At 41.6% G+C, this 27261-nt stretch overlaps 1 protein-coding gene across 7 annotated transcripts in view; it reads right to left on the minus strand.

The window, feature by feature from the left end:
• Positions 1-27261, minus strand: part of ASB3 (ankyrin repeat and SOCS box containing 3) — a 248569-nt gene that overhangs the window by 111311 nt on the left and 109997 nt on the right. For all 7 annotated transcript variants that reach the window (XM_029593417.1, XM_029593421.1, XM_029593420.1 and 4 more), the window contains one exon: positions 23517-23714. In XM_029593417.1, coding sequence (XP_029449277.1) covers positions 23517-23714 — 198 coding nt within the window. The remainder of the gene's footprint in view (positions 1-23516; positions 23715-27261) is intronic.

Consider the following 27261-nt stretch of genomic DNA (forward strand, 5'->3'; position numbering starts at 1 on the left):
TATAATACAGAATTTTCCTTGTGGTTCAACATTCTAATTTGATAAATTTAGGTTAAAGGCTAAGAATTATTAGTATGACCGTCAGGTTTCTTCAAATAAATACATAATAGACTAGACAGATGATCCAAGTTATTTACTTTTTGCTTCAGAGAAGGCAAATTTGCGTTTTAGTTAAAATAATTTCATAAAAGGCATCAAAAGAGCCTCTGGGATCCCTTGCCAGCAAATCCACTGCCCCAGAAGTTATGAGAGCTCAACCCGATAACACTCAACCTGCAGCTCTCAAGGACCCACAGTATGGCTCCTGTGCACCAAATAATTTAAATATTAGCACAGGTTAGGGTGGAGGAAGTGATGTCATGGATGGGAATGGCTGCCTAAAAATAGAAATTACTTTTGGTGATATTTTAATAGTGGGTTTGAAAGTGATTATAAGTGGTCTTAATTCCCAAATTTACTTTCTGAGGCCCTGCTGCAGTAGCAGTTTGACAACTCAGCAAAAATGAATTAAAAAGATCTCTTGGGGCTGGAGAAACACAGTCGACAATGGCAAAAATGGCAGCATAGTAGTCTGCCTCCTCTGGATTCAAAGAAAAGAACAAGGAACCCTCTATTAATAAAAAGGGGAAGGTAATTTCCAGATCTGCGCTCTATTTATGGTTTAAAGATTTGAAAAAAGACATAGCAATGGTTAAACTGAAGTGCTGGAAATTGTGACTGACTTAGGTAGCGATATTAGTGAAACTGGATCTTGAGTCAGTGAGGTACAGCACAAGATAAAGGATCAGGAAGATAATGCGAGCACAATGTAAAAGCAAATGGAGACTTTAGTTGAGGCAAACAGTAAACTGGTGATTAAACTTGAGAATCTGGAGAAAGGTCCTGAAGAAACAATCTGAGAACACGAGGGGTCCTCGAATTTTGTGACTAGAAGATTGTATGGTGGTAATGATACGGCTGTGCAAAATGGCTTTTGGAGTTTGATGAGGTGACAGACACAGAGCTTTCTGTGAAAATAAACCGTGCATAGGGCTCTTAACCTGCAGCAAAATAACCTTCCAAGAGATACCATGGTTTGCCTACAAGACTTTCAAATTAAGAAAATTTTCAAAAGGGATCATTCCCTAGGCACTATTATCTGGGAAGAGCATAATGATCTTTTCCAGATGACATTAAAGAAGAAACAGGACATAAACGAAGTGACTCCCAGTTTGAAAAAAAAAGGAAACATTAGATATAGATGGCCTGGACCTGCCTTTATGATCAGTGTAACCACTTCCTGTGTGAAAATAGTGAAGGAAGCTATGGGAGTGCAGCAGAGGATGGATGGATGGGGTTTTGGTTACAGATAGGGCTGCTGGAATTCTGAAGGAAGTCTCTACTGCTACCTTAAGGAAGGACTTTGTCACATGGCAACATATAACTAAGGTGAATAGTCGTTCTCAAGCGAGCCTAGGCTTGGGACACAAGAGCGAGTAGGGGTTGGGCCAGTGCAGAATATGAATCATCCAGCTTTTACTTCGTTGATGGAGTTGTGGGAAGAGGTGCCGAGGAAGTTGAGAAGGAAGATAAAGAAGCAGAGATTTATTGATATTTTTAAATTATTAGTGAGAAGAAGGGGGAGTCAAGAAAGTAAATAACAGGAGTAAGGAGAGGAAGCCTGCGAGGAAGGTTTTGAGGAATTTTGTTAAATGGGTGAGGTTTTTCTTGCACTTGACAAGTGTGATAGGTCATTTTGATCCATCTCAGTATGGCGCCTTGTTAGCATATGCTGCCATCGTTATTTGGGTGTTCTGTGATTACAAGGGATGGGCATGGCTGAATTATGACGAACAGTTCCAGGACAAAATGGAGGGGAATCATTTCATGTCTTGGGATACTCAAGATTTTCATTTATGGCTTACTCAAATGACTAACAAGGGGCTAGCAGGAAGCCTGGGGTTCAGGCGAGTTCATTTCGGGAGTCAGGTGGCATTGGAAAAACTGGTAACCTGACAAAACCCCAGTCCATCGTTTCAGATGTTGTTGGAGATTCAACAAGACGGCATGTCTATTCCCCCACTGTAAGTTCCATCATGCCTGTTCCTCATGTGGTGGGAGTCATCCAGCTACCAAGTGCAGCCAGAGGCAGGCATCTGTGGCTGGGAGAGGCAGCAAGTCGTGAGGTACTGGAGGTATATGGCTGCCTCACCCAATAGCTTGGAAGCTATGGAGGGGTGATTACTGAAATATCCTGATAGGATGACGGCATTATTGTAGGATGAAGGTTCTTGTTTTGGGAGGGTGGCAAAAAATGCTAGGTCAGTTAATCGTTATGAGGAAGCTGTCTGGGATAAATTGATGGTTGAATTGGAGTTGGGTCATATTGTAGGACCATTTTCAGTGCCCCCTTATGAATTGATGCATTTATCACTCATTGACAGGATCGTTGAATTTTGCGTGTCAGGTAATTCCGATGAAGAGAGCATTTATAAGATGACTATCAGCAGTGACTGCGAGGGTCAGGGCAGGGCATCACTTTATTAGCGTCACCAGGAGAATTCATGATGCGTTAGGAATGTATGTGACTTTTTGGGAATCTAATGGCGTGTACATGATGCAGGAAGAATTGGTGTCTAACCGGGATCTGGAGTTTTACTTGGATGCGGTGGGGTAATTTGGTTTTGGGATATATTGGAGGGGTGAATGGTGCACAGAGTAGTGGCCAATTGCATGGGTGGAGTTAGGGATCACAAAGAGCTGTTTCCTATCATGTTGGTATTGACGTTGTGCCTAAAAAGAGGTGGGTAAACATAAGATGTTTTAAATTTGTCATTTCCAGCCAGAGTATCAGTAAATGATTTTGTGCCTAAGGATAAGTGTTCAGTGAGGTACACGTCATTTGATGTGGCTGTGTCTTTGGTGCATAGGGCTGGCAAGGGCACGCAAATGGCTAAGGCAGACATTGAATCGGCTTTTCGATTGTTGCCAATTCATCCCTCCAGTTTTCATCATTTGGGTTTCTCATTTCAAGGACAGTATTTCATAGACTGTTGTTTTCTTACGGGTTGTGCCATGTCGTGGGCCTTCTTTGAAACATTCAGTACCATCATGGAGTGGGTCATAGTTCAGAGTACTAGCATTGGCAGCATGTTGTATTATCTAGATTTTTTGTTCATAGGGCCTGGGTATTCGGGGTCATATGGTGACTTGCTTGCATATTTCATGCAGGTAGCAGTCTTTTTGGCATTCCCATTGTTCACAGCAAGACAGAGGGGCCAATGAATAGGCTCATCTTTTTGGGAATCGAGTTAGATTCTATCAGCATGGTGTCTCATTTGCCAGTAGTCAAAGCTCCAGGAGTTAGTATTATTAGTGAGATCTGCCAAAAAGATATTGTGTCAGATGCACTCATTGATAGGATCGTTGAATTTTGCGTGTCGGGTAATTCCAATGGAGAGAGCATTTATAAGACGACTATCAGCAGTGATTGCGAGGGTCAGGGCAGGGCATCACTTTATTAGTGTCACCAGGAGAATTCATGATGCATTAGGAATGTATGTGACTTTTTGGGAATCTAATGACGTGTGCATGATGCAGGAAGAATTGGTGTCTAACTGGGATCTGGAGTTTTACTTGGATGCGGTGGGGTAATTTGGTTTTGGGATATATTGGAGGGATGAATGGTGCACATAGTAGTGGCCAATTGCATGGGTGGAGTAAGGGATCACAAAGAGCTGTTTCCCATCATGTTGGCATTGACGTTGTGGGGCTTCAGGTTATGAGATAAGAAAATTGTGTTATGGTGTGATAATTTAGGGGTTGTGGAGATTATTAACTGTCAGTCAGCAAAGTTCGAGTGCATGTTCACTTTATTGTGTAAATTAATGGGGTTGTGCCTTAGATGGAATGTGTCAGCATCAACTAGGCATGTTCCCAGTGTCGAGAATTTAATTGCTATGTTCTCTCTCATTTCAAGTGGGCATCTTCCGGCATTTATCCCCCTAGGCGGACAAAAAGGGAGCGGCAGTTCAGGAGCATTTGTGGCGTTTCGGCCTAGTGAAGTGTGGGAAATGATTAAGATGTCAGTGGCAACAGCAACTTGGGCGTCCTACATTCTTGGCAGAGGTGCTGTTTCTTGTTTCTTGCAGACCGAAGGGTGATTAGAGGTCCAGTGCGGAATGCAGATAATAGTCAGCATATTTTGTGGTCTAGATGTAAAGGTTATTCTGTGGTGACAGTTAAGTCCCATATCGTGGGATTTTCATTTTTTCAAAAGATTCTGGGTTGGGGTAACCCTGCAGTGAGCTTTGTGGTAAAGCAAGTTTTGGGAGGCTGGGTTAGGGGGTAAGGTAGGGTTGGGGATAGAAGACAGCCAATTCGGTACTTCGAGTTATTCTGCAGACTGTTTACTGACAGGATCGCCAATAAGACATCACATTACGCCCATTTTATCCAAACTACATTGGCTTCCAATTAAATTCTGAGTTAAATACAAAGTACTATCATTAATTCATTTGCTAATATATGATCCTGATTCAACTTGGTTATGCACCACACTGCGGCTTTATAAACCAACTAGAAGCCTCAGATCTGCTAGTAAAAACTTATTGGTTGTTCCCACAATTAGGCTAGCAAGATTAAATATAACCAGAGAAAAAGCCTTCTCCGTAGCGGGCCCCCTACTCTGGAACTCACTCCCAAATGCCCTGAGACAAATCACTAACCACAAAGAATTCAAAAAAATCAATAAAAACATATTTATTCAAAGAAGCGTTTGCAGAACAGGAAGGGATGAATACATAATGTCCTGAGATTTCATTTACTGTTTTTAGATTTCCAATTATGCATACTACTGGAAACTAGATGAAACTTTCTGCGAAGTTTGGTTTGATATCTTCCTTGAGTGATTTCTGACTTTATTCTGCTTTTGTATTAAATCTAGTATAGTTAAACTAAAATCTAAAGAGATTTAATTAGAAGTAGGGCCTAAAGTATCTATTGTATTTTTTTTCTTAAGTTTACTATCTTTTGTTTTTATATTTGTTTTCGGATTTTTTGTTTTATTTTTATATTTTATTTACTTAGATGATATTATCTCTTATTTTTACTTTGAAAATTTTGTAAACCGTTTTGGTCAACTATTGTTTGTAAAAAGACGGTATAGAAATGTTTTTAAATAAATAAATAATCTCAAGACAGCTGAGGGAGGTGTGCTGGTCTGATTATGAGGAAACGCTTTTTCGTGTAGCGTTTGTGTTTGTATTTTTTGGAGCTATGCACGTAGGAGAGTTGATTGCAGACTCTAAGGATAATGTGAGGAGGGCTGGGTTGCAAGTGTGGGTTTTTGAGGATCAAGTTAGCTTTCGTATTCACCGTTGCAAAGTGGATCAGTGAGGGAGAGGTCAGGTTGTTTCACTGGTGCGTTCGGTGAATGTTTTGACTTGCCCCAGTGTGTTGTGCACAGGATTTCATGAGAGTAAGGCCATCAGGTGGTGGTTTGTTTTTGGTATATTCTGACTGATTCCCCCTGACGAGATTTCAGTTTGTGCGGGTTCTTCCTTTGGTGATCTCGAGTTTGGGTTGGAATGCAGACATGTATTGAACCTATTCTTTTCACATTGGAGTGGCCATGAGTGCTGCTGAGATGGGGTTGCTGGATGATTTGATTCGTTTTATTGGGCATTGGCGGTCGGAGGAATTCACACTGTATGTGTGAATGTGAATGTGAGGGTGCTTAGTTGGGGATAAGGGGTGGTCTTTGACTTTTGTTAATATTTGTATGTGTTATTTCTTTCAGAGTTTTGGGGGGCATTCATTGACTGGGGGTGTGCCTGGATTTTGAGCCACTCCTTTGTGCACTGAGCCTATTGCAGGGCTCAGCAGCAGTCGTATGGTGAACATTTTGGTTTATGAGAAAGGTGGTTTCGGATACAATGGTTCACTATCTGGGGCAAGAATTGGGACCAGTTACTGCTAGTTGTCAAGGAACTGGGGAAGACATGGCCTGTGCCAGAAATCATTTTAGTGCATTTGTGAGGCAACGATGTTGAAGCCTACACTTGTAAGGAGATAGTGGCTATGGTTAGAAAGGATTTTGGTAGCTTAATGAATGAATATGCCAGGTACTAAGGTGGTTGGTCAGACATCAGCATTAGGTTCAAGTTTAGAGATCAGCCTCTTTGGAAGCATGGTGTTAAGAAAGTGAATAGGCAGATTGGTGGGTGGGTAGAAGCACAAGGGTTTTTTTTGGGCAAGACAGGATTGGGCATGGGATATATGTTCTGGGCTGCATCGGTCTGACAGAGTGCACTTCTCCGATGTTGGGATCAGTTTGTTTAACAATACGTTTCAAGAGGCTTTAGAAAGGTTTTCTTAAGGAGTTAGTGGGCCGCAGTTAGGGAAAAAGGGCAATCTAGATTGTCCTTGTTTGTGGTAGAAAACCCAAGTTTTAGAATTGTGTATTGATTTAAGCTAACTGTGGGTTGACAAGGGGGAGGGCTTGTGTAACTGCAGCTCAGGCTCCAGGTACTCCCTTGCTGGGATGTGGCGGGGGTAGACCAGTAGGCAGCGAGGAGCTGCTGGGGATGGGGCTACTTCCATAAGGGAAGGTTGTATAATTTTGCCATTGGGTTTGCAGTGGCATGCTGAATGAGGCAGAGTGGAGGAAGAAGAAGAAGGCATCTTGTTTGTGGGGCTCGGGTTATGTCTGTAATTGTTAATAAACTGCGGCCTTTAGTAAATCCAGAATGCTGTATGTGTATTTCTTGTGGGAAGGGGGAGGGGGAAGATGCATCATGTCCCGCTACACCAGGGGTCAGGAACCTTTTTGGCTGAGAGAGCCATAAACGCCACATATTTTAAAATGTAATTCCATGAGAGCCATACAATATGTTTAAAACTAACTACAAGTAAATGTGTGCATTTTATGTAAGATCACACTTTTAAAGTACAATAAGTCTCTGAAAATATTACACCAGGCCTTAAGACACCAATACATCTCCTATTAGGAAAACGGACCAAGTCAGGCTGCTATAGAGTCCTACACAGAAACTACACGCCAGCAGAAAACCTCACCTGAATCACGTGCTGTCCCTCACCTAACATAGAATAAAGAGACCAAAACGCATAACAAGAAGCATGCAGAAAAAAATGAATTGGAAACTGCAACAAGCCAGAGTCTCTGTATGCAGTGTAACAAAGGAAAAAAGAAACATCACCCATCCTTATAAAACAAATCAAGAAATATAAAATCATCAGCAGTAAAACTGTACTAACAAAAAGAACATATTTCGAAACAGCCAATGAGTGGAATATCCAATAATTAAAAACACATATAAAACATTTCCAGATACCAACAAAATATTTCAAAATAGCAGACACAAAGACCCAGTAATGAAAAATAAGGATACAAAATTTTTTTTGCTCTGCATCCCTGGGAACGTTTGATATCCAGGTGTCCTGAGATTGTTCTGAATTAGCAGGAGGTGGGGTGGTTTGCTTGGAACTTTCTCCTCTCTCAGTCACATACCAGCGCTCTCTCTCACACTGGCTCTCAATGACACACCTATACACACATGCTCTCAGTACTCACATATACACATGTTTTTTCTCTCTCACTTATATAGGCTCTTAATTACACATTTACACACATGCTGTCTATCTTTTCACGCTTACACACACACACAGGCTTTCAATCACATAAATACATGCTGTCTTTTTCTCTCACACACAGACTCTCATTCACATGCTTACAAACATGTCCTCTCTTTCTCTCATTTACACACAGGCTCTCAATCACATACTCACATGCTCCCTCACCTAAATCAGCTCTCAATCACACACAGACACACATGCTCTCTCCCTTACTTATACACACAGGCTCTTAATCATACATACACATGATTTCTCTCACACACAAAGGATCTCAATCATACACACACACTTTCACACAAACAGGTTTTCAATCACAAACTTACACATACAGGTTCCCAATGGTAAACTTACATTCATGCTCTCTCTCTCTCTCTCACAGGCAGGCTCTCAATCACAGACATACTCTCTTTCACATGTACAGGCTCTCAATCATTCACAGACATGCAATCTCTCACTCTCACACACCCACTCACATAGGCCCCCGGCCCGGAAGAGGAAGTGGAGAGTATTGGGTGCCTGCGCGGCAAGAAGAGGCCACGCTAGTGCGCTCGGCATCGGCCCGAAGAAAAGAAGACTGCAGCGCGGCTCGCAGGAAAATGAAGAAGTTCAGCCGCGGCCGATGGGACTCCGCCTCCGCGAGGGCTGAAAATGAAGAGGTTAGCGTTGGGAGGAGGCTGCTGCTGCCGCGAGTTCCCGGGGTGGAGGTGGGGGGGAGAGAGAGTGAATGAGCGAGCAATCGCTCATTCACTCTCTCTCCCCCCCCGGGGGGGGGAGAGAGTCTCTTCTTCCCGCCCCCCGGGGGGGGCGGGAAGAAGAGAGCACGCCGGTGCCGCCTACTCCAGCTGTCCTGCCGCGTTCCGCCCGGGCTGACAGCATTTTAAGCCCGGGCGGAGGAGGACCGGGGAGCAGCTGGGTCAGCGGGAAAGTGTGGCGACTGTCTGCGAGCCAGATGCAGCCCTCAAAAGAGCCATATCTGGCTCGCGAGCCATGGGTTCCCGACCCCTGCGCTACACCCATGTTAGTTTACAATATTGGCCCCTGGGTCCACAGTTGCATATATAGTGCAAGCTTGCTGAGCACCTAATTACCATGCAGTATGAAAAGCTCCTCGAGGGCCTAATGTATACCATCTCCTGGGCTGCCTTAAGAGACTATTGTGTGAGTGTTACCATCAAGGACTTGTTCCTGAACGCCGCATGCTTTGCCTACTCACTTTCTTAGTTTCTCTACAGCTCAGCCACCTTAGGATCGCTGTTCCAGTACCTCAGGGACTACAGCCCCGCCGGGTGCTTCCAGCTCACTACTGCCACCTCTGGTGGTTTACTATATTGTCAAATAAAAGAAGTAGTGTGTGTCTGTCTTCTACACTAAGCCTGACCAGTGGTCCCTCTCGGGATTTCCTCCGAGGGCGTGGTCACCTGCCACTGGTCCAAGGATCCACCCACAACTATTCTAAATAACTACAGATTGCTAAATACCAGCTTTAACAACAGAGCTTTCTGACAGATTGCTAACTCCCAGCTTTCTCTACAGAGCTTTGTTAACAGATTGACATCAGATTGCTAACTCTTCACGGAGACCACATCAGATTGCCAACTCCTCACGGAGAACCACGACAGCGTGCCACCCCAGAGGCTCTTTCTCTCTCTATACCTACACTCCCACTCCACTCTACTCTCCCTCTGTTCTCTCCCCATGCCCAAAAATGCTCGAAACGGAATTTGCAATATTTCGCAAATTGCCATTACGACCGTTTCAGGCATATCGCACAGCTTAATGCCATAAAAAAAAGTGCAGTTATTTCCGGCGTTAAAAACATGCGATAGCGTAATGCACGCTATCGCACAGTGCAATACTTCCCCTCATTTTCAATAATCCCGCCCAAATCCCTCCCCAACCCTGCCCCTTTGAATAAATTTGACAAATTTGCATTTGTGCTGCGCGCTGCGATAGCTATCATGTCATTATGGCATTATCGCGGGCGTGAACGCCATAACGCACTTTGATGAATGAGCCTGTTAATTTGCTGTGATCAATCAGTTAAATAAAAACTGAACCAATTAAGCACTGTTCCTGATATCCCATAGTTAATCTATAAATCAAAATTTGAGGGTTAATGGTATCAAAGGCAGCATCAACATTCCTGAAAGTTTTCCCATCTCCTAATTCAATCTTTTCAAGAAAGCTACAGGGTGCCTGCAGTCTTCTCGCTCTCTCTCTCTGTCCCCCACTCCCCCTCACCCCCTTCCTCCTGTCCTGAAGTGAATTAAGAGAGGGGGGAACTATAGTTACAGTGGACAAAGAAAGTAGTGAGAATGTTTGATCCTAAAACATCTCTTAATCCTTATCAAATCAAATATGATTTTGATATAATTCCTGGATGGAGTAATGTCCCTTTAGAAACATGTCATCTTTGCAAGTGCATATGTGGTCAGCCATAAACCTGCTACAAAGACTTGGATGTATATTTTGAAACTCTGCAAGTGCTGGCTTCCCATAGCTGGCTGAGATGGCAATTTCAATTCATAGAGGCCTTGATGACTTGCGCTACTGCTGACAAGTTTCAAACTTGTGTTAATTCAACCCCTTTTGTGTCAGTTACCATATGCATATAAATATATTTTTATTTGTACTTCACAGAAAGACAGACTGCTAATACTGTGAGTATTTTCAGAATACATAAGCTCATATACTCAAAAAGACAAGGACTTTCTCAAGAAAATATAAAAAGCACGGTTGTGTTGTATTTCAATTCAAAACCAAACTGATTTTTAATAGTTAAGTTCGTAACATGTCTTTACATGATAAACAGTTGATTTTTATGCTTGATACATTTTGTGTTTTTATGTAGTATAAACACTGTTTAAAAATAAAATGGTTTTCAATAAAAAATGACTTTTGTTGGATAATCAGGTGTGATTCTTTATGCAAAATTATGCAAAGTTGCCACATAACTGCTGCAGAATTTTTAAAAACCTGTCACAGAATTGGCTAACTCTTGCCACAGAATCTTGAAAAACCAGCTGCAGGAAACTAGGAGCTCTTAGACCTTCTGTTTGTTGTTGTCAGACCTGATGGGAGGGGGAAGAGGGGAGGTGAGGAGATGGGAGGTTGATGGGCACCAACAAAGCCTAGGGGTGGCCAAATCCTAAATCTCTCACTGCCTATGTAATTTATTTTATTTCGGATCACACCCTGCTGGAAAACTCCTACAGAACTATCAGCTAATGCACTCTTCCTTTTCTAGTTTTGCTCAACTTTCCTTTGTAGTTGGCTTGCCACATCTCCTATATTTCAGTCCATTTAAATAAGCAGATTTAGTGACAAGCCAACAGATAGCTCCTAGAAGTCTCCCTGTGGATTTTAAGCAGGGTGTACTCCCAAATGGAACTGAAGGATCTAGCACATTTTTCTTAGCTGCTGAGCACTTTTGCCGGTAGAATCTTATTTTGCTTTAAACAAATTCAAGGATGCAAATTAAGACCCTGGCTCTTACTGTGCACTCACCCCCACTAACTTTAAACATTTTCTTTTCAGAGTATTGAACTGTGCTCATTATGCATATTTGCAGCTGTACTGCTTAAAGCTATTCATGGTAGCAGCCTCAATTTTGAAGCTATTTTATAGCTTGTAGCGTAATTACTAGAGATTTTTCAGACTATTAACTTTTATTATAATACAGAATTTTCCTTGTGGTTCAACATTCTAATTTGATAAATTTAGGTTAAAGGCTAAGAATTATTAGTATGACCGTCAGGTTTCTTCAAATAAATACATAATAGACTAGACAGATGATCCAAGTTATTTACTTTTTGCTTCAGAGAAGGCAAATTTGCGTTTTAGTTAAAATAATTTCATAAAAGGCATCAAAAGAGCCTCTGGGATCCCTTGCCAGCAAATCCACTGCCCCAGAAGTTATGAGAGCTCAACCCGATAACACTCAACCTGCAGCTCTCAAGGACCCACAGTATGGCTCCTGTGCACCAAATAATTTAAATATTAGCACAGGTTAGGGTGGAGGAAGTGATGTCATGGATGGGAATGGCTGCCTAAAAATAGAAATTACTTTTGGTGATATTTTAATAGTGGGTTTGAAAGTGATTATAAGTGGTCTTAATTCCCAAATTTACTTTCTGAGGCCCTGCTGCAGTAGCAGTTTGACAACTCAGCAAAAATGAATTAAAAAGATCTCTTGGGGCTGGAGAAACACAGTCGACAATGGCAAAAATGGCAGCATAGTAGTCTGCCTCCTCTGGATTCAAAGAAAAGAACAAGGAACCCTCTATTAATAAAAAGGGGAAGGTAATTTCCAGATCTGCGCTCTATTTATGGTTTAAAGATTTGAAAAAAGACATAGCAATGGTTAAACTGAAGTGCTGGAAATTGTGACTGACTTAGGTAGCGATATTAGTGAAACTGGATCTTGAGTCAGTGAGGTACAGCACAAGATAAAGGATCAGGAAGATAATGCGAGCACAATGTAAAAGCAAATGGAGACTTTAGTTGAGGCAAACAGTAAACTGGTGATTAAACTTGAGAATCTGGAGAAAGGTCCTGAAGAAACAATCTGAGAACACGAGGGGTCCTCGAATTTTGTGACTAGAAGATTGTATGGTGGTAATGATACGGCTGTGCAAAATGGCTTTTGGAGTTTGATGAGGTGACAGACACAGAGCTTTCTGTGAAAATAAACCGTGCATAGGGCTCTTAACCTGCAGCAAAATAACCTTCCAAGAGATACCATGGTTTGCCTACAAGACTTTCAAATTAAGAAAATTTTCAAAAGGGATCATTCCCTAGGCACTATTATCTGGGAAGAGCATAATGATCTTTTCCAGATGACATTAAAGAAGAAACAGGACATAAACGAAGTGACTCCCAGTTTGAAAAAAAAAGGAAACATTAGATATAGATGGCCTGGACCTGCCTTTATGATCAGTGTAACCACTTCCTGTGTGAAAATAGTGAAGGAAGCTATGGGAGTGCAGCAGAGGATGGATGGATGGGGTTTTGGTTACAGATAGGGCTGCTGGAATTCTGAAGGAAGTCTCTACTGCTACCTTAAGGAAGGACTTTGTCACATGGCAACATATAACTAAGGTGAATAGGAAAATAGGTCATCAGAGAAGACTAGGGAACAGGAATCATAAGAACATAACATAAGAGCATAAAATATGGCATACTGGGTCAGACCAAGAGTCTATCAAGCCTAGTATCCTCTTTCCAACAGTGGCCAATCCAAGTCACAAGTACCTGGCAAGAACCCAGACATTAGATAGATCACAAGCTACTATTGCTTATTAATTACCATCAAAGCAGTTTATGGATTTATCCTTTAGGAACTTATCCAAACCTTTTAAAATCCCAGTAACACTGACTGCTGTAACCACATCCTCTGGTAACGAATTCCAGAACTTAAACTATGCGCTGAGTGAAAAAGAATTTTCTTCAATTTGTTTTAAATGAACTACTTGCTAACTTCATGGAGTGCCCCCTGGTCCTAATATCTGAGAGAGTAAATAACTGATTTACATTAACTTGTTCAAGTCATTTTGAAGACTTCTATCATATGCCCCTGAGTCGTTTCTTCTCCAAACTGAACAGCCCCAACTTCTTTAGCTTTTCCTCATTCGGCAGCCATTCCATGCTTCTTGGTTGCCCTTCTCTGCACTCTCTCCATTGCAGCTATATCCTTTTTGAGATGCGGTGACCAGAACTGCACACAGTATTCAAGGTGCAGTCTCACCATGGAGCGATACAGAGGCACTATGACAACCTCCATTTTATTGTCCATTCCCTTTTTAATAATTCCTAACATTCTGTTTGCTTTTTGGATCGCTACAGCACACTGGGCCACGTTACAATGATTTCATAAGATCAGGGAAATGCTATGAAATGGTTATTTGTTGATAAGTAGGCTCAGAATACTGGAGTGAAGTCCTTGGATAGCATGACTGGATCTCCCTATGTTCTAAAGAGGTTTCTTCACTGATACAGTCTTAGAATATCTCGGTTGTTTTAAAGTTGGACATTAGTGATTTGCAAAATGTTTGTTCAAAGGAAGATCAGTGCTGAGAATGACCTCAATTGTGCTATATTTAGGGTCCATCATTTTCAGTTTAAACCAATTTTCACCTATAAATTTGCAGATTTTTTTCCCAAAGGTGACATTCGGTTTAAACTGATATTCACCCTAATTTTAGGCTGATTTAAAAACTGCTCCACAGCTGCAGATGCAGGTGTTTCAAGGCCTCCAGCCACTGCTGGAAGCCAGTGTGGGCCAAAGTTCGTGTTGTGTTTCAAGTCCTGCATCCCACCAGTGAAAGCGCTCACCCTCTAGTACCACCCATGCAATATTTAAAATCCCAACTTCTCACCCCCTAAGCAGCCAAAGTGCCTGCTGTCTGGTGCCACAAATGCATTTCAAGCAGGCCCTGTCCATCAGAAGAGCTTTCTGGCAGGCTCCCTGGCCCTGATAAAAGCAGAAATGCAGTCCTGCAGAATGTAGGAGCCTCATCAAGCATGCTGCGGAAAGAGAGAGAAAAGAAGAAGCCTGGAACCACTCACCAGTAAAGATGAATGCGGTTGCAGTGTGTGTGGGGAGGGGGAATGGGAGAGAGATTCTCTGTGGTTTGGGAGGGGAGAGAGAGATAGGGGCATGTTAGGCAGGGGATGGGGTAGAGATGGGGATGCTCCTGAGTGGGAGGGTGGGAAAATGTTATGTTTTATTATCCTGTCCACCAAAATATTATTCAGTCCACCAAAATAAATTCCGATATTTATCAGGAAACATGAGTCATTTTTTCCAACGGATTTTTTTGTCATGATTTTATACTTATCACAATAAATCCTGATAAATTCCTGGGATAAATAACAATAAAAACCAAAAAAGAAGGTCACTCAGCAGTGCATGGTTCAGAGGAATGTGTCTTTGAAGGATACTAATGAAACAGGAGAGTTAGGGTATCCCAACACAGAGGTCCCAATAAATGCAACAATCACCCATATGCCTAGAAGTAAAAAAAGTCACCAAAGCTAAAGAATTCCAAATTATCCATATCAACTGAAAAGAAGGTTGTTAATAAAGCAAATGTTGCTTACCTGTAACAGGTGTTCTCACAGGACAGCAGGATGTTAGTCCTCACATATGGGTGTCATCACAGGATGGACCCAATCACGGAACACTGTTGTCAAAGTTTCTAGAACTTTGACTGGCACCTACTGGGCATGCCCAGCATGGCACTAAACCTGCAGCCAGCAGGGGTCCCCCTTCAGTCTTGTTTAAAGCTATAGGCAGTGCCAAAAATAAAATAAGAAAATGTAATGAACCCAACACCGCGGGGTGGCGAGCGGGTTTCATGAGGACTAACATCCTACTGTCATGTGAGAAAACCTGTTACAGGTAAGCAACATTTGCTTTCTCACAGGACAAGCAGGTTGGTAGTCCTCACATATGGGTAAGTACCGAGCGGAGGATGTTCGAGAAATGCACCAAATGTACCCAAAGACGTGTAGAGGCACAATTGGGGTGGAATTTGGTAGAGGGCATCCTGAACCCTAACGGGCAGGCGGAAGGGTGTTGGTACATTAAGTTGCAAAAAGGCTGAGCAAGACAGACTGGCCGAAGATAGAATCTTGTCTTACAGCCTTATCTAAACAATAATGGGCTGTAAAGGTATGGAGAGAACTCCAGGTAGCAGCCCTACAAATATCAGGAAGCGGCACCGAGCGTAGGTGTGCTACTGAAGTCGCCATGGCCCTCACAGAGTGTGCCTTAACACGGTCTTGAAGTGGAATGCCTGCTTGTTGATAACAAAAGGATATGCAGTCCACTAACCAGGAGGAGAGAGTCTGCTTACCCACAGGCTGCCCCAATTTGGTGGAATGGAAAGAGACAAATTGAGTGCTTTTCCTGTGGGCAGCTGTACGGTCTAGATAGAATGCGAGAACCTGTTTACAGTCAAGGGTATGCAGAGCCTGTTCTCCTGGATTAGAATGGGGCCTGGGAAAGAAGGTAGGTAGTATAATGGATTGATTAATGTGAAACTCTGATACTACCTTAGGTAAAAACTTATGGTGAGTGCGGAGTACTACCCGGTCGTGCAGAAGTTTAGTGTAAGGCGGATAAGTAACTCGGGCCTGTAACTCACTAACTCTGTGAGCGAAAGTGATTGCTAGAAGAAAAATCACTTTCTATGTAAGATAGCGAAGATCGCAGGATTGGAGAGGCTCGAATGGAGGTTTCATGAGCTGACCCAAAATCAGGTTAAGGTCCCAAGAAGGGGCCGGAGGGCATAGTGGAGGTTTAAGGTGGAGCAAGCCCTTCAAAAAGCATGTCACAAGGGGTTGTACTGAAATGGGCACATCCCCAACACCTTTATGGAAGGCTGCTACCGCACTGACATGCATCATGATGGAAGAAGTTTTTAGACCTGACTCTGATAAGTGCCAGAGATAGTCTAGAAACTTCGTGGTGGAACAGGTAAAAGGATCAAGTGACGGTGAGGAACACCATAACTTAAACCTGTTCCATTTGTAAAAATAAGATTTTCTTGTGGAAGGCTTCTGTGAAGCAATCAGGACATGGGAAACTGGCTCCGAACGGTTGAGTGGCTGAAGAATTAACCTTTCAACATCCAGGCAGTCAGGGACAAGGCCCGAAGATTGGGGTGGCGTAGGCACCAGTCTTTCTGGGTGATCAGAAGCGGATCCTTCCCCAGGGGAATGTGTCTGCGAATGGATTCCTGAAGAATTGGAAACCACACTTGGCGTGGCCAGTGAGGGGCTATCAGGATCATGGTTCCCTTGTCCTGACGTAGCTTCACGAGAGTCTTTGAGAGAAGTGGAAGTGGTGGGAATGCATAGAGGAGACCGGTGGCCCATGAGAGGGAGAATGCATCTCTTGGCTGTGAGTGTTGGCTGCGAGCGAGAGAGCAAAAGATCTCTACTTTGTGGTTTTGAGGTGACACAAAGAGGTCTATGTGAGGGTAACCCCAACAATGGAATATTGAGTCTGCTACTGTGGGGTTGAGAGACCACTCGTGCGACTGAAAGGTGAGACTCAGCTTGTCTGCCAACAATTTGTCCACTCGCAGCAAGTAGGTGGCCATGAGGTACATAGAGTGGGACAGGGCAGCATAATACTGTCAGAGCAGGCAAATATATCTACTCTTAATATCTAAAAACCTCATCTGCTATGACACAACAACACTTCCATACCACACATGCTCCAGGGAGCCCTTAGCTGACTTAAGACTGTAGCTGCAGCAGCCCCCTTTTTATCCTGTGCTTTCTCCCCAGTATCCATTTCTTCTACCTCCACAGCTACCTCCTCTGGCAAGAGAAGACGCTAATGGATGCAATTGTAACACATAGCTAGGGATCTTCATTGTCGATTTATGTGGTTTATTTATATTTCCCAGGAATTTATCAGGGTTTATTATGACAAGAACAAAAACAGGAAAAAAAAAAATCAGTTGGAAAAAAAATGAATATTTTTCCAAGTTAATATCAGAATTTATTTTGGTGGACAAAGCCAGGACAATAAAACAAGATTATGCAGATTCTCTCGCCTACCCGCCAAGTAGCATTCCCATCTCTACTCCCACTGCAACAGCATTCGTCCTTACCTGTGGTGGCTTCAGGTTTCTCCTCTCACAGCAGCGTGCTTACTGAGGCTCCTACACTCTGCAGCACTGCATTTCTGCTTTTATGCAGGGCTAGGTAGCCTGCCGGAAATGCTTCTGGTGGATAGGGCCTGCTTCAAACGCATTCGGGGCATCAGACAGCAGGCACTTAGGATGGGAGACAGAACTGATTATATTTACAATTAGTTTGTTTACTATTTTAGTATATTTGTTAATGGCTATGATTAAGTATGTCTTGTTATTCCCTTTGAAGCTTTGTGATGTATGCAGGCTATACATTTTAATAAATTGAAATTGCTTGGGGGTGAGGAGGTAGAACTTGAAACACAGCATGGGTGGCACTGGAGAGTGAGTGCTTTTATTCAGGGGGGATAGGAGTTGAAACACAGCCCACACTGGCTTACAGCAGTGTTGGAGGCCTTAAAATGCTGCATCTGCAGCTCTGGAGCAGCTTTTTAATCATCCTAAAATTAGGTTGAATATCAGTTTAAACCGATTGTCACCTTTGGAAAAATCTGGGAATTTAGGGGTGAAAATCGGTTTAAACTGAAAACGAAGGAATCTACATACAATTAATACAGACATGTCCCAGGCATCAGCCTTATCGGCCAAGCTATTTAACATCTACATGGTCCCAATTTGTAAGTTTTTAGCTGGCCTTGGGGTGAAAAATAGACTTTATGCTGATGTCTACTTGGACAGCAACAAACCAAGTTAATTATTATTTGACTGTCTACTGATAAACAATGACTATTCCATAACAGGCTGTTACTAAATGAGCAGAAGACAGAAATTATCTTGCAGCGTCTTCCGTTCCTAGAGAACATAACCTCCTTGGGTTTCAAGAGCCAATATATTCTAGTTGCTTCTCAAGCAAGACGCCTTGCGTTATTCTGGACTAAAGGCTTTCCATGCATGCACACGTACAAGCTGCGACTAAAGCTGCTTTTTATAAACTACGAGTGTTGTGGAGACTAAACGCTTTGTTGAGTCACTCAGATTTTCACAGTGTACTGTAGTCATTGGTGTTTTCAAGCCTTGATTATTGTAATTCTATCGTTACTGGCATGCCTGCAAATGCTTTGAGAGCGCTTCAACTGGTTCCGAATTTTGAGTATGAGTTCTGACTGGTATAAAGCTGACAGATCACATCATGCCCATTTTATACAATCTTCATTGGTTGCCTGTTATATGGAAGATTCAGTACAAGATATTTGGTTTGACACACAAATTACTAAGCAATAAGTCATTCCCTTGGATGAATTCTATGCTCCGAATTTATAATCCCACTCCCATACTTTGATCAGCTCACAGTATTTGCTAGACATTCAATTCGTGAGGGCAGAACATCTCACATATACTAGAGAACAGTCTCAGTTGCAGTTCCTATATTATGGAAATCTCTTCCTAAACAGCTGTGTCTTATTACATGTACTTGGACTTTTCCTAAGAGCTTGAAAAACACACATTTTCTCAAGTTTCTTGATTTGGAGTGAAAAAAAAAAAAGTTGGGAGATTATGTTTTACTGAGGGTTGAATAATCCCCGTTTTTATTATCTGTTTTTTTTACATTGAGATTTTATAAACCTTATATTGCATGCTGCTTTGAGCGCTGGAGTAAGTGCAAGTTATAAATACCCTAAATAAATAATGGGGTTTCTCCCTCCGACCAACTAGACAATCACAGGAGCCTAGGGGTACTGGTCTACGGCCTAGTTCCATGGTTTCCACTGGCAGGTCAGGGGTAGATTCTGTGGCAAAAATTAGAAAATTCTGAAGCACACTGAAACATTTCCATCATGTACTTTTCATTGTAAAAATAAAGTAGTTTTCTAACCTCTCTTGTTTCTGTATGATTTATTTTCTTTTTAATCGGGAGAGGAAAAGAGATCTCAAGTATTAGAAGAAGGAGATAAAAAGGAGGAGGAGGAGGAAGAATAAAGGGTGAGAGGACCAGGAATGGGGGAAGAGAAGTGTGAGGACTCAGGGGAAGAGAGGGAGAAGGGCCTGGGAGGTTCTGGAATTAAGAAAAGGGAAGAGGGAGTAAGAGAGGTTGGGGAGTAGATTCCAGAATCTGGAGGAAAGAATCTTGAGATCAAGGGAGAGAGGATCTGAACTGCAGGGGGAGCTGGAAGGTAGGTGTCCCTAATGTGCTCTGATCCTGATACTCCTTCCATCCTCTCTCTAACCTCCCACCCAATTTGACATATACAAATGCACACACCTGGCACAAATCACATCTCTTACACATACACTGTTTCCCCCCCCCCCCCCCCCCTCACCTTTCCCCAATGATTCCCCACTTCCTAAATGACAGGAAGAAAGGGACTGGATTAGGGAGCAGAACAGCTCTTCTTTGCTCTGTTTCTGTTCCAGGCTCACTACCCTCCTCTGTTATTCCCTGTTGACTAGGAGGAGACGGATCAAGAAACAGAAGGCTGTTCTCTGCTTAGTGAAATTTGGCACATCTGGAAGGCAGAACATTTTCAGCCAGCCTGTAGTGCCCAGACTTTTGCTTCTCTAGGCACAGGCCTAATGAGCCTACTGACAAATCAAGGCCTATACATAGTTGTCCCTATGACATCAGAAGTAAATACATGACAGCAAAAGAAATCAAAACAGAGGAAATCAATTCCAGTATTTCTGAATCACACATAGTTCTGGTTTTTGGGCTACCCAAAACATGATTTATTGTAATTTCTTTTGTAACCCACTTTGTGGTTGCAGTAAAAAGCAGGACATGAAATAAAGCAAGTTTGCTCATCGTAAACGGGATTCTCCATAGATAGATAGCAGGATGAATTAGCCATGACATGTAGGTAACATCATCCGATTGTACTGAATGGACTCTTCTCTCAGCTAGTTCATAGAGCTTTTTATGTACAGAGCATGTGTAGGAGTTCCCACATGCTTAGTTGATTACACAGCTTATCTTTAGCTAAGTAGTGTACTCTCCAGGGTTGCAGGCAAGTACTAAGAATGGCTAATTCATCCTGCTGTCTGTGGAGAACCCTGTTTACATTAAGCACATTTGCTTTCTCCATTGACAAGTAAGGCTGAATTAACCAAGACACGGGGGGGGGGGGGGTTATGTGGCAAAGCACTTACTAAAAAAGTTACCTGGACCCCTCCATTAAGAGTAGACTACTGGGTGAATAGGCTGCACAAAACTGCTTACCCAAAATTAGTGTCACTTCTTGATAGACTATCCATATAGTAATGGGACGTGAAAGTGTAAAATAATGACCAAGTTGCAGCTTTGTAAATGTCTTTCACAGACACAGAGGAACCACTGAGGTAGCCATGGCTCTCTCTTAATGAACCTGTGATTCGTAGTCCGGTCAGAGCATAGCAATGTGTAATACATTCCACCAGTCAGACAAGTGTATGGCAAAAAGTTGAGAAGCTTAACAATATGGTTCAGTTCTCTTCAGATAAGCTTTTGCAGTCCAATAAATGAAGGGCCTTCTCCCCTTCATGTGCATAACGTCTTGAAAAGAACATAGGCAGCACAAAGGCTCGATTTAAGATGAAAGGCAGAAAAGATTTTTGGCAGAAAATTGGAGTAAGTGCAGAGCATCACTCCATTGTGAAAAAACTGTATGTACTGTGAATGAAATGCCTGAAGCTCATTGACTCTCCTAGCCAATAAAATGGCAACTAGGAACAATATTTTCCAGGTAAGGAACTTTTAAGAAAGCTAACTTGAACAGTTCGTAAGGTGGTTTGATTGGTTATGCCAATATAATTTTGAGATCACAATGTACAGACAGTTTGGCAACCAGAGGTCTCATATGCTATAAGTCTTTCATGAAATTTGCCACTAAAGGATGTACGAATATCTGTTTGCCATCCACTTGAACATGGTAAGTCGCAATAGCACTGCGATGTACTTTGACCAACAATGTACTGAGACCCAAGAAGGAGAGGGAGAATAAGTAGTAGAGCAACTCCTTTGGCTCACAGGCAAATGGGTCCAGGGAGCTAGCTTGACCCCAAGATGAAATTCTTCTACATTTTAAAACTATAAGCTCTTCTAGTTGAAGCCTTCCTAGCAGAAATCACAATATCCTCAACTTCCTTGGACAATGACAGCAACATCCATGCCATCAAGCTGAGAGAGGAGAGGTTCAGATGATGTAGACAATCCTCTTCTTGAGTTAAAGTCAGAATGGATCCCAGAGAGCCTGGATGGCTAACTAACAACTTGATGAGATAAGAGAACCACACTTTCTTGGACCATGTTGGAGCAAATGAAGATCAGGCGCATCTAGCTTTGAGTGCCTTTTGTAATGTTCTTGCCATCAACGAAAGGAGTGAAAAAGCATACAGGAGATCTACATCCCACTTGAGCAGAAAAACAACCAGAGTGGATCTGAATTTGCTTTGAAGAATAGATCAGAATTTTTCCACTTTCCTGTTGCTCTCTGGATTCAACCATCTAGCAAATGAATTGCTAGATGGTTGAATCCAGAGATTGAACAATCTGTCTGCCACTGCTTGATCCAGAGACCCTCGTGGGAACGGAATCCTCTGTTCAACTTGGTATGGAGGAGTCTGAAGAGGACCCACTCTGAAAAAAAGGTATGGTTCCAACTTTTCTCCAACCTGCAAAGTTCTTCCATCTTCCGAGCCCTGTTCCTGTGGTACCTCAGTGACATTTAGCTTCAATCATAGCAATTAGCTTTGTCATGGTCTGGCCCCAGACATTTCTAGCATATATCGTGGCCATTCATAATGGACATCTTTCGGCCACACATGCAATCTTTGGTGCAGGACTTTTTGGAACTGGATGTTCATCCTATAGTAGCTTTTGCATTTTTCCAATAGCACTGAAAAGTGCTGTTGAGGAGCTGCTGAGGCAGCAAGGCAATTCGAAGCGAGTTAAAGAAGAAAAAAAGCTGTCAAGTATCAAAGAAATTAGAGAAAGAGGGTTCACATCCGTGCAGAAGCTCATACAAAAAAGACTAAGGGGCTCATGAGGCACCCCACATGCAGGAACTCCTACACATGCTCAATAGAGCAAAAGCTCTATGAGCTAAGAGAGATAGGTCCATTTGACACAGTTCAATGTCGTTACCCATGTGTCATGGCTAACTCAGCCCTGCTTCTCAATGGAGAAAAATGTTAATTGTATTCTATATAATGACATTCTTATTCTGATTACGCTAACATACATTGGCTATAATCATGAATATTCATTGTGAATCTCCTTGAAAAACTAGACTTGCTTGGGCTCTCAAGTACTGGATTAGAGATCAAACTAAATAGACTTTCTTTGCTTCAACTATCATGATGCCTTTAGCCCGTTACTGATTTAATATTCCTGCCATCGTCATCAAGACTTCAATAAATTCCATTAAAAAAAAATCTCACTCTTTTTTTCCTTACAATTATACTGAACATCTAATGACTGCTGCTACTCTTTACAGAATGCCGTATGTACATAAATATTTTATTTCCATTTTTTAAATCAAAAGCAGAAATTGTGCAAATATACAAATCAAAGAAAAATAATTCAAGATCATAAATCCAAACTGGATGTATTTGTTCACCAAACCAACAACAGCATGCAGTTAAAAAGTCTATAATGGCCAGCCCAATGGCTGTGACAGTGCTGAATACTGGTATGAGGGAGATTCAAGGCTGGGAATGTTTCAAAGGCAATGCTTGCTGCCTCACAGCAGAGAATCTCAGCTATTGCATAAAAGCAACACCTAGTTGCATGCAGAAAACACACTTACCAGGTTTTAGAGAAAGCTGCAGTATATGATTCCTAGCCAAGGGCTGCCACTATGATGGCTGGGGTACATGGAAGGAAAAAGGTTAAAAATGGGCAAACCCCCCGGGGTACATGCAAATAAAGGTTCATGATGCCAAAACCTTGGAAATGAACAGTTTTAATTCAGCTGGGAATGTTTAGGAACAGAAAAAATTGCCAGTCAAAACAATAAACTGCAAAATGACCTTGAGACAGCAGGGGCTAGGGGAACCAAAGAGTGCATTTCAGTTATACCTGTTACCAGTTCAATGAAGTGCTTTTACTGGGTCCCTGCTCCTCAGCCAGATGAATGTTACATCAATGGCAAGGCTATTGAGAGATCCTAATAGTGGAGAATACCACTTATATTTGTAAATGGCAGCAAGAGTCGAGGGAGCAGAATATGACTGAATTGGAACCCTAGAAGTCAAAGGAAAATGTTTAAAAAGGGAAAACTAAAAATGGATACGTACTGCTTTAGAAAAGTCATGCACATAGGAGAGTTGCATTCAAAGAACAGGCATGGCTGGGCATCTGGACTGTAGCCTTCTCTAAGCAACATTTCCAAGCAATCCTCATGGCCTCCATACACTGCTGAGTAGACAGGACTCACTTTTTCTTCTTCTCGCTCACAAATTCGATCAGTAACTGGAATAAGTAAGTCCAATATCCTGAAAAAAAGAGATGGCTGTCATCACATTTTTGACAGAAACAGCGGTGGAAAGACTGAACAGCCTCTTAGAAGAGATGGTGGATGCATCTACCTATATATGTACATAAAACAATAGACTGTTTTCTGTGGCTGCTTATCTGGATTCATGGCTGCAGGATATTTCATTTTATTTATTCATTTATACACCACCTCCCTAACCTTCACAAGGCTGTATCAAGCAATAGGATGTCAAAGTTTCAATAACCAATCAGCATAAGCACTAAATGAGCACAGAATAGTGGCTTCTGTGGTCAGAGAGAAGCCACTGGAGGGAGTAAGGTTGCCAAACACCAGCATAAACTCCATATGAACCACCTCAATGCAGGTCCTTCCCACTCACCCCACAAAACAGGGGCCCGGAGTCTTCCTTCCTGGCCCCACACGTACCATCTTGCAGAAGCAAGCTCAATGCTCCTATCCCAAGCCTGGCTTTTTAAAAATGGTACCAGTGGACCTGATTCTAGCAACAAAGTGATTTTACTTTGGCGCCAGTCTCAGGTGCAGCCAGCGCCATTATGTTTTTTGGCAGTAAATGTATGTATGGGAGGGCCTAGGGTCTAGTTTACACTTCCGGCTTCTGGATCTAGTTTATGCTTCCAGTGCAGCTCATTGACAAAAAAGTGTGCTGAATCATCAGAAGGGGGGAAGTTGGGAACCTACTACCAGCAGGGATTTATTTTGCTTTCGGGGAGATTGAGAGGAGAGCTGCGGGGCGGTGCCACACTGCAATCTGCAACACGAGGTGGTGGAGGGTCCAGAGGCAGAAACGTATCATATGGACACTAGAACATTTTCTTTAATTAAGAAAGCATGTGGAGTGCATGTGGAGTGCAGGGGTTTCCATGGCCCAATAGGGCATCAATGTAAATTTGGAGGGGGGAGGAGGAACTTGGAAGATATCCAGTTAAGTAGGAAGTTATCTGCTATATAAAAGAGTGGATAAGTAAAAAATCTAACCAGCTATATTAAAACATGGCTAGTTAGGGCTTTTTTTTTTTTTAGTTATCTGGCTACATGTAGCTGGATAACTTTAGGATAGTATATTCAGTGGGATATTTATCCAGATAACTTGTCCACGAATAGCCTACTGAATACTGGTCTCTGAATTCTTTGTACACTGAAAGTTATTTGCAATGTTTATTTTCCCCAGTGAAACGAAATTCTTTTGTTTTATTTAATGTTGCTTTTATTGTCTTATAGCATACAATTTCTTAAGTGAAGGCTCTAAAAAGAAAATGCTCACATCTGGATTCTTCTATTTACGGAATATGGCTGTGAACAATCATTCTGTCTATTCATAAATTGCACTAATTAAAATATAGGTTGCACAATGCTGAAAAAGTATAAATCTATCGTTTAGTAATAGGGTTCAAACTATATATTTTAAATACTAGCATTTAAGCAAAAGATTTATGGATATTACATAAACATTCATTAATATGCAAATGTATTCCACATTGTATTTTTATGCATAACTAGGTATCTTATAAGGGCTGTCTCTTTGGTTCCTGTTGGATACTGTGGTGTTAAATTAGAATCACAGAAAAATAATTTTGCACCCTATGTGGAATCAGAAGTGTTTGTGCTTATATACTCTTTAAAATACATTTTAGTGGTAAAATAAAAAAGTATTATTACTTATTATCAAGACTGGATTAAAAAACATTTCAATATCGCTAATTTCAATGTAGCAATAATATATGGATAAGGAAACAATTTCCGTCGTAAGTTTCTAGAATCCAGGCTTAGATTACCCTGTTAGTTATGCTGACATCTGTCTTAAAGATCTGAGACTGCACTGTAGTTTAAGATTGCAGAAACAGCTAAAGGCCAGAGAACCAAAGATGATGTATAGCTACTGCATGCTAGGTGAAACATATATTTAATTATTAGAAGCTGAAGTTTTCCTTATGTAGAAATAAAATAAGTTGTTGACAGCTTGTGCAGAACATAAACTTATATATAGGTATTAGTTATAGGAATTAAGTCTAAATTGCAGGAATTTAATGCCTATGGAAATACAGAAGCTAATGCAGGCTGCTGATAGGTCACAAGCTTATTATGAATACTTGTTGATCATTTACAATGTGTGAATTTCATCTTTGACACGAGAGATATTTTTGGCTCTATTCCTGGACAGAGAACTGTGCTATCAGTTTGCATGCAAATCAGATAAGCTTAATAAAAGAAAAAGTCCCTGACTGCTTTTGTTGAATACAATTACAAATACCTCTTTTTTACTTTTAAATTCAGCTTGGCAGAAATATACAAAGTCAGTAAAAGGGGCTTCCACATTCTTAGAAGTGGCATACCATTTTTAATTAGCTTAAATATTTTATATGGCATAAAAATCTTGGAAAGTGAACAAATATATTTAAATTTGCTTATTATTATGGTGATATTTTCCAGTTTATTATTTATGGGAGCACTGGACATTTCTGTTTTAATTTCACACACAGTTTCTCTAAACTCTACTATTTCTTTTGGACACTGTTTTATATTTGTATTTATTAACATCCCATATCAAGGCCCTGGGCTGTGAACAACAAAACAGAGAAGCAAACACTTTCACATACATTAACTATCAATAAGATGTTATTAGCTTGCAAGATATAATTGTAAACTGTGTTCTGATAATGTATGTCACCCATTGCCCCTAATCCTTTTTGCCTTTTCATGAAATGGTACAAGTAGCCAAAGGAGAAAATGCTTTTTATAAGATCTGAACAACAACTTTTATACAAGACTATATTATGTATGTAAAACATAACATTTCATTGCAATTGCAGATGGACTCTATGCATTCACCAAAAGTTCAGGATTACCAATATTCAAGCCGATATAGTACAGTGCGCTCCAACGGAGCGCACTGTTAGCCTGCTATTGGACGCGTGTTTTCCCTTACCCCTTATTCAGTAAGGGGAGGAAAACGCGCGTCCAACCCGCGGCACCTAATAGCGCCCTCAACATGCAAATGCATGTTGATGGCCCTATTAGGTATGCGCGCAGGATACAGAAAGTAAAATGTGCAGCCAAGCCGCACATTTTACTTTCAGAAATTAGCGCGGTCTTCCAGATTCTCGCACAGACCAAGTGACAAGAATCTTCAAAGTGGTGAGAATGTGGTTTAGTTTCTGGTTCATGTCTGTGGTCTAGTCAGTCAGAACCGTTTATAAATTATAAGCAAGTTCCAGCTAAGACGATGTGTTATGCTTCTGCTAATTTATTCATGCCTATTGAGCTATTCACCTTAAGTGCATTCTTTGTTAACTCATATGTTTCAAACCCCGAGATTTATCAACATGCTATAAATATAGCAGAAATAGTACTCGTGATAAAAAAAAAAAAAAAAGGGGGGGGGGGGGCACGATTAGGCTAATTACCCAGCTCCCACATCACATAGAGATGTGGGGACCAGGTAATCTATTCATTTAATTATACTTTTCACCCATTATAATGACTACAAATATTTAGTGATGTCAGTTTTACTATGAATACTTCAATGT

The sequence above is a fragment of the Rhinatrema bivittatum genome, chromosome 3, assembly GCF_901001135.1.
Source record: "Rhinatrema bivittatum chromosome 3, aRhiBiv1.1, whole genome shotgun sequence".
Lineage (NCBI taxonomy): Eukaryota > Metazoa > Chordata > Amphibia > Gymnophiona > Rhinatrematidae > Rhinatrema > Rhinatrema bivittatum.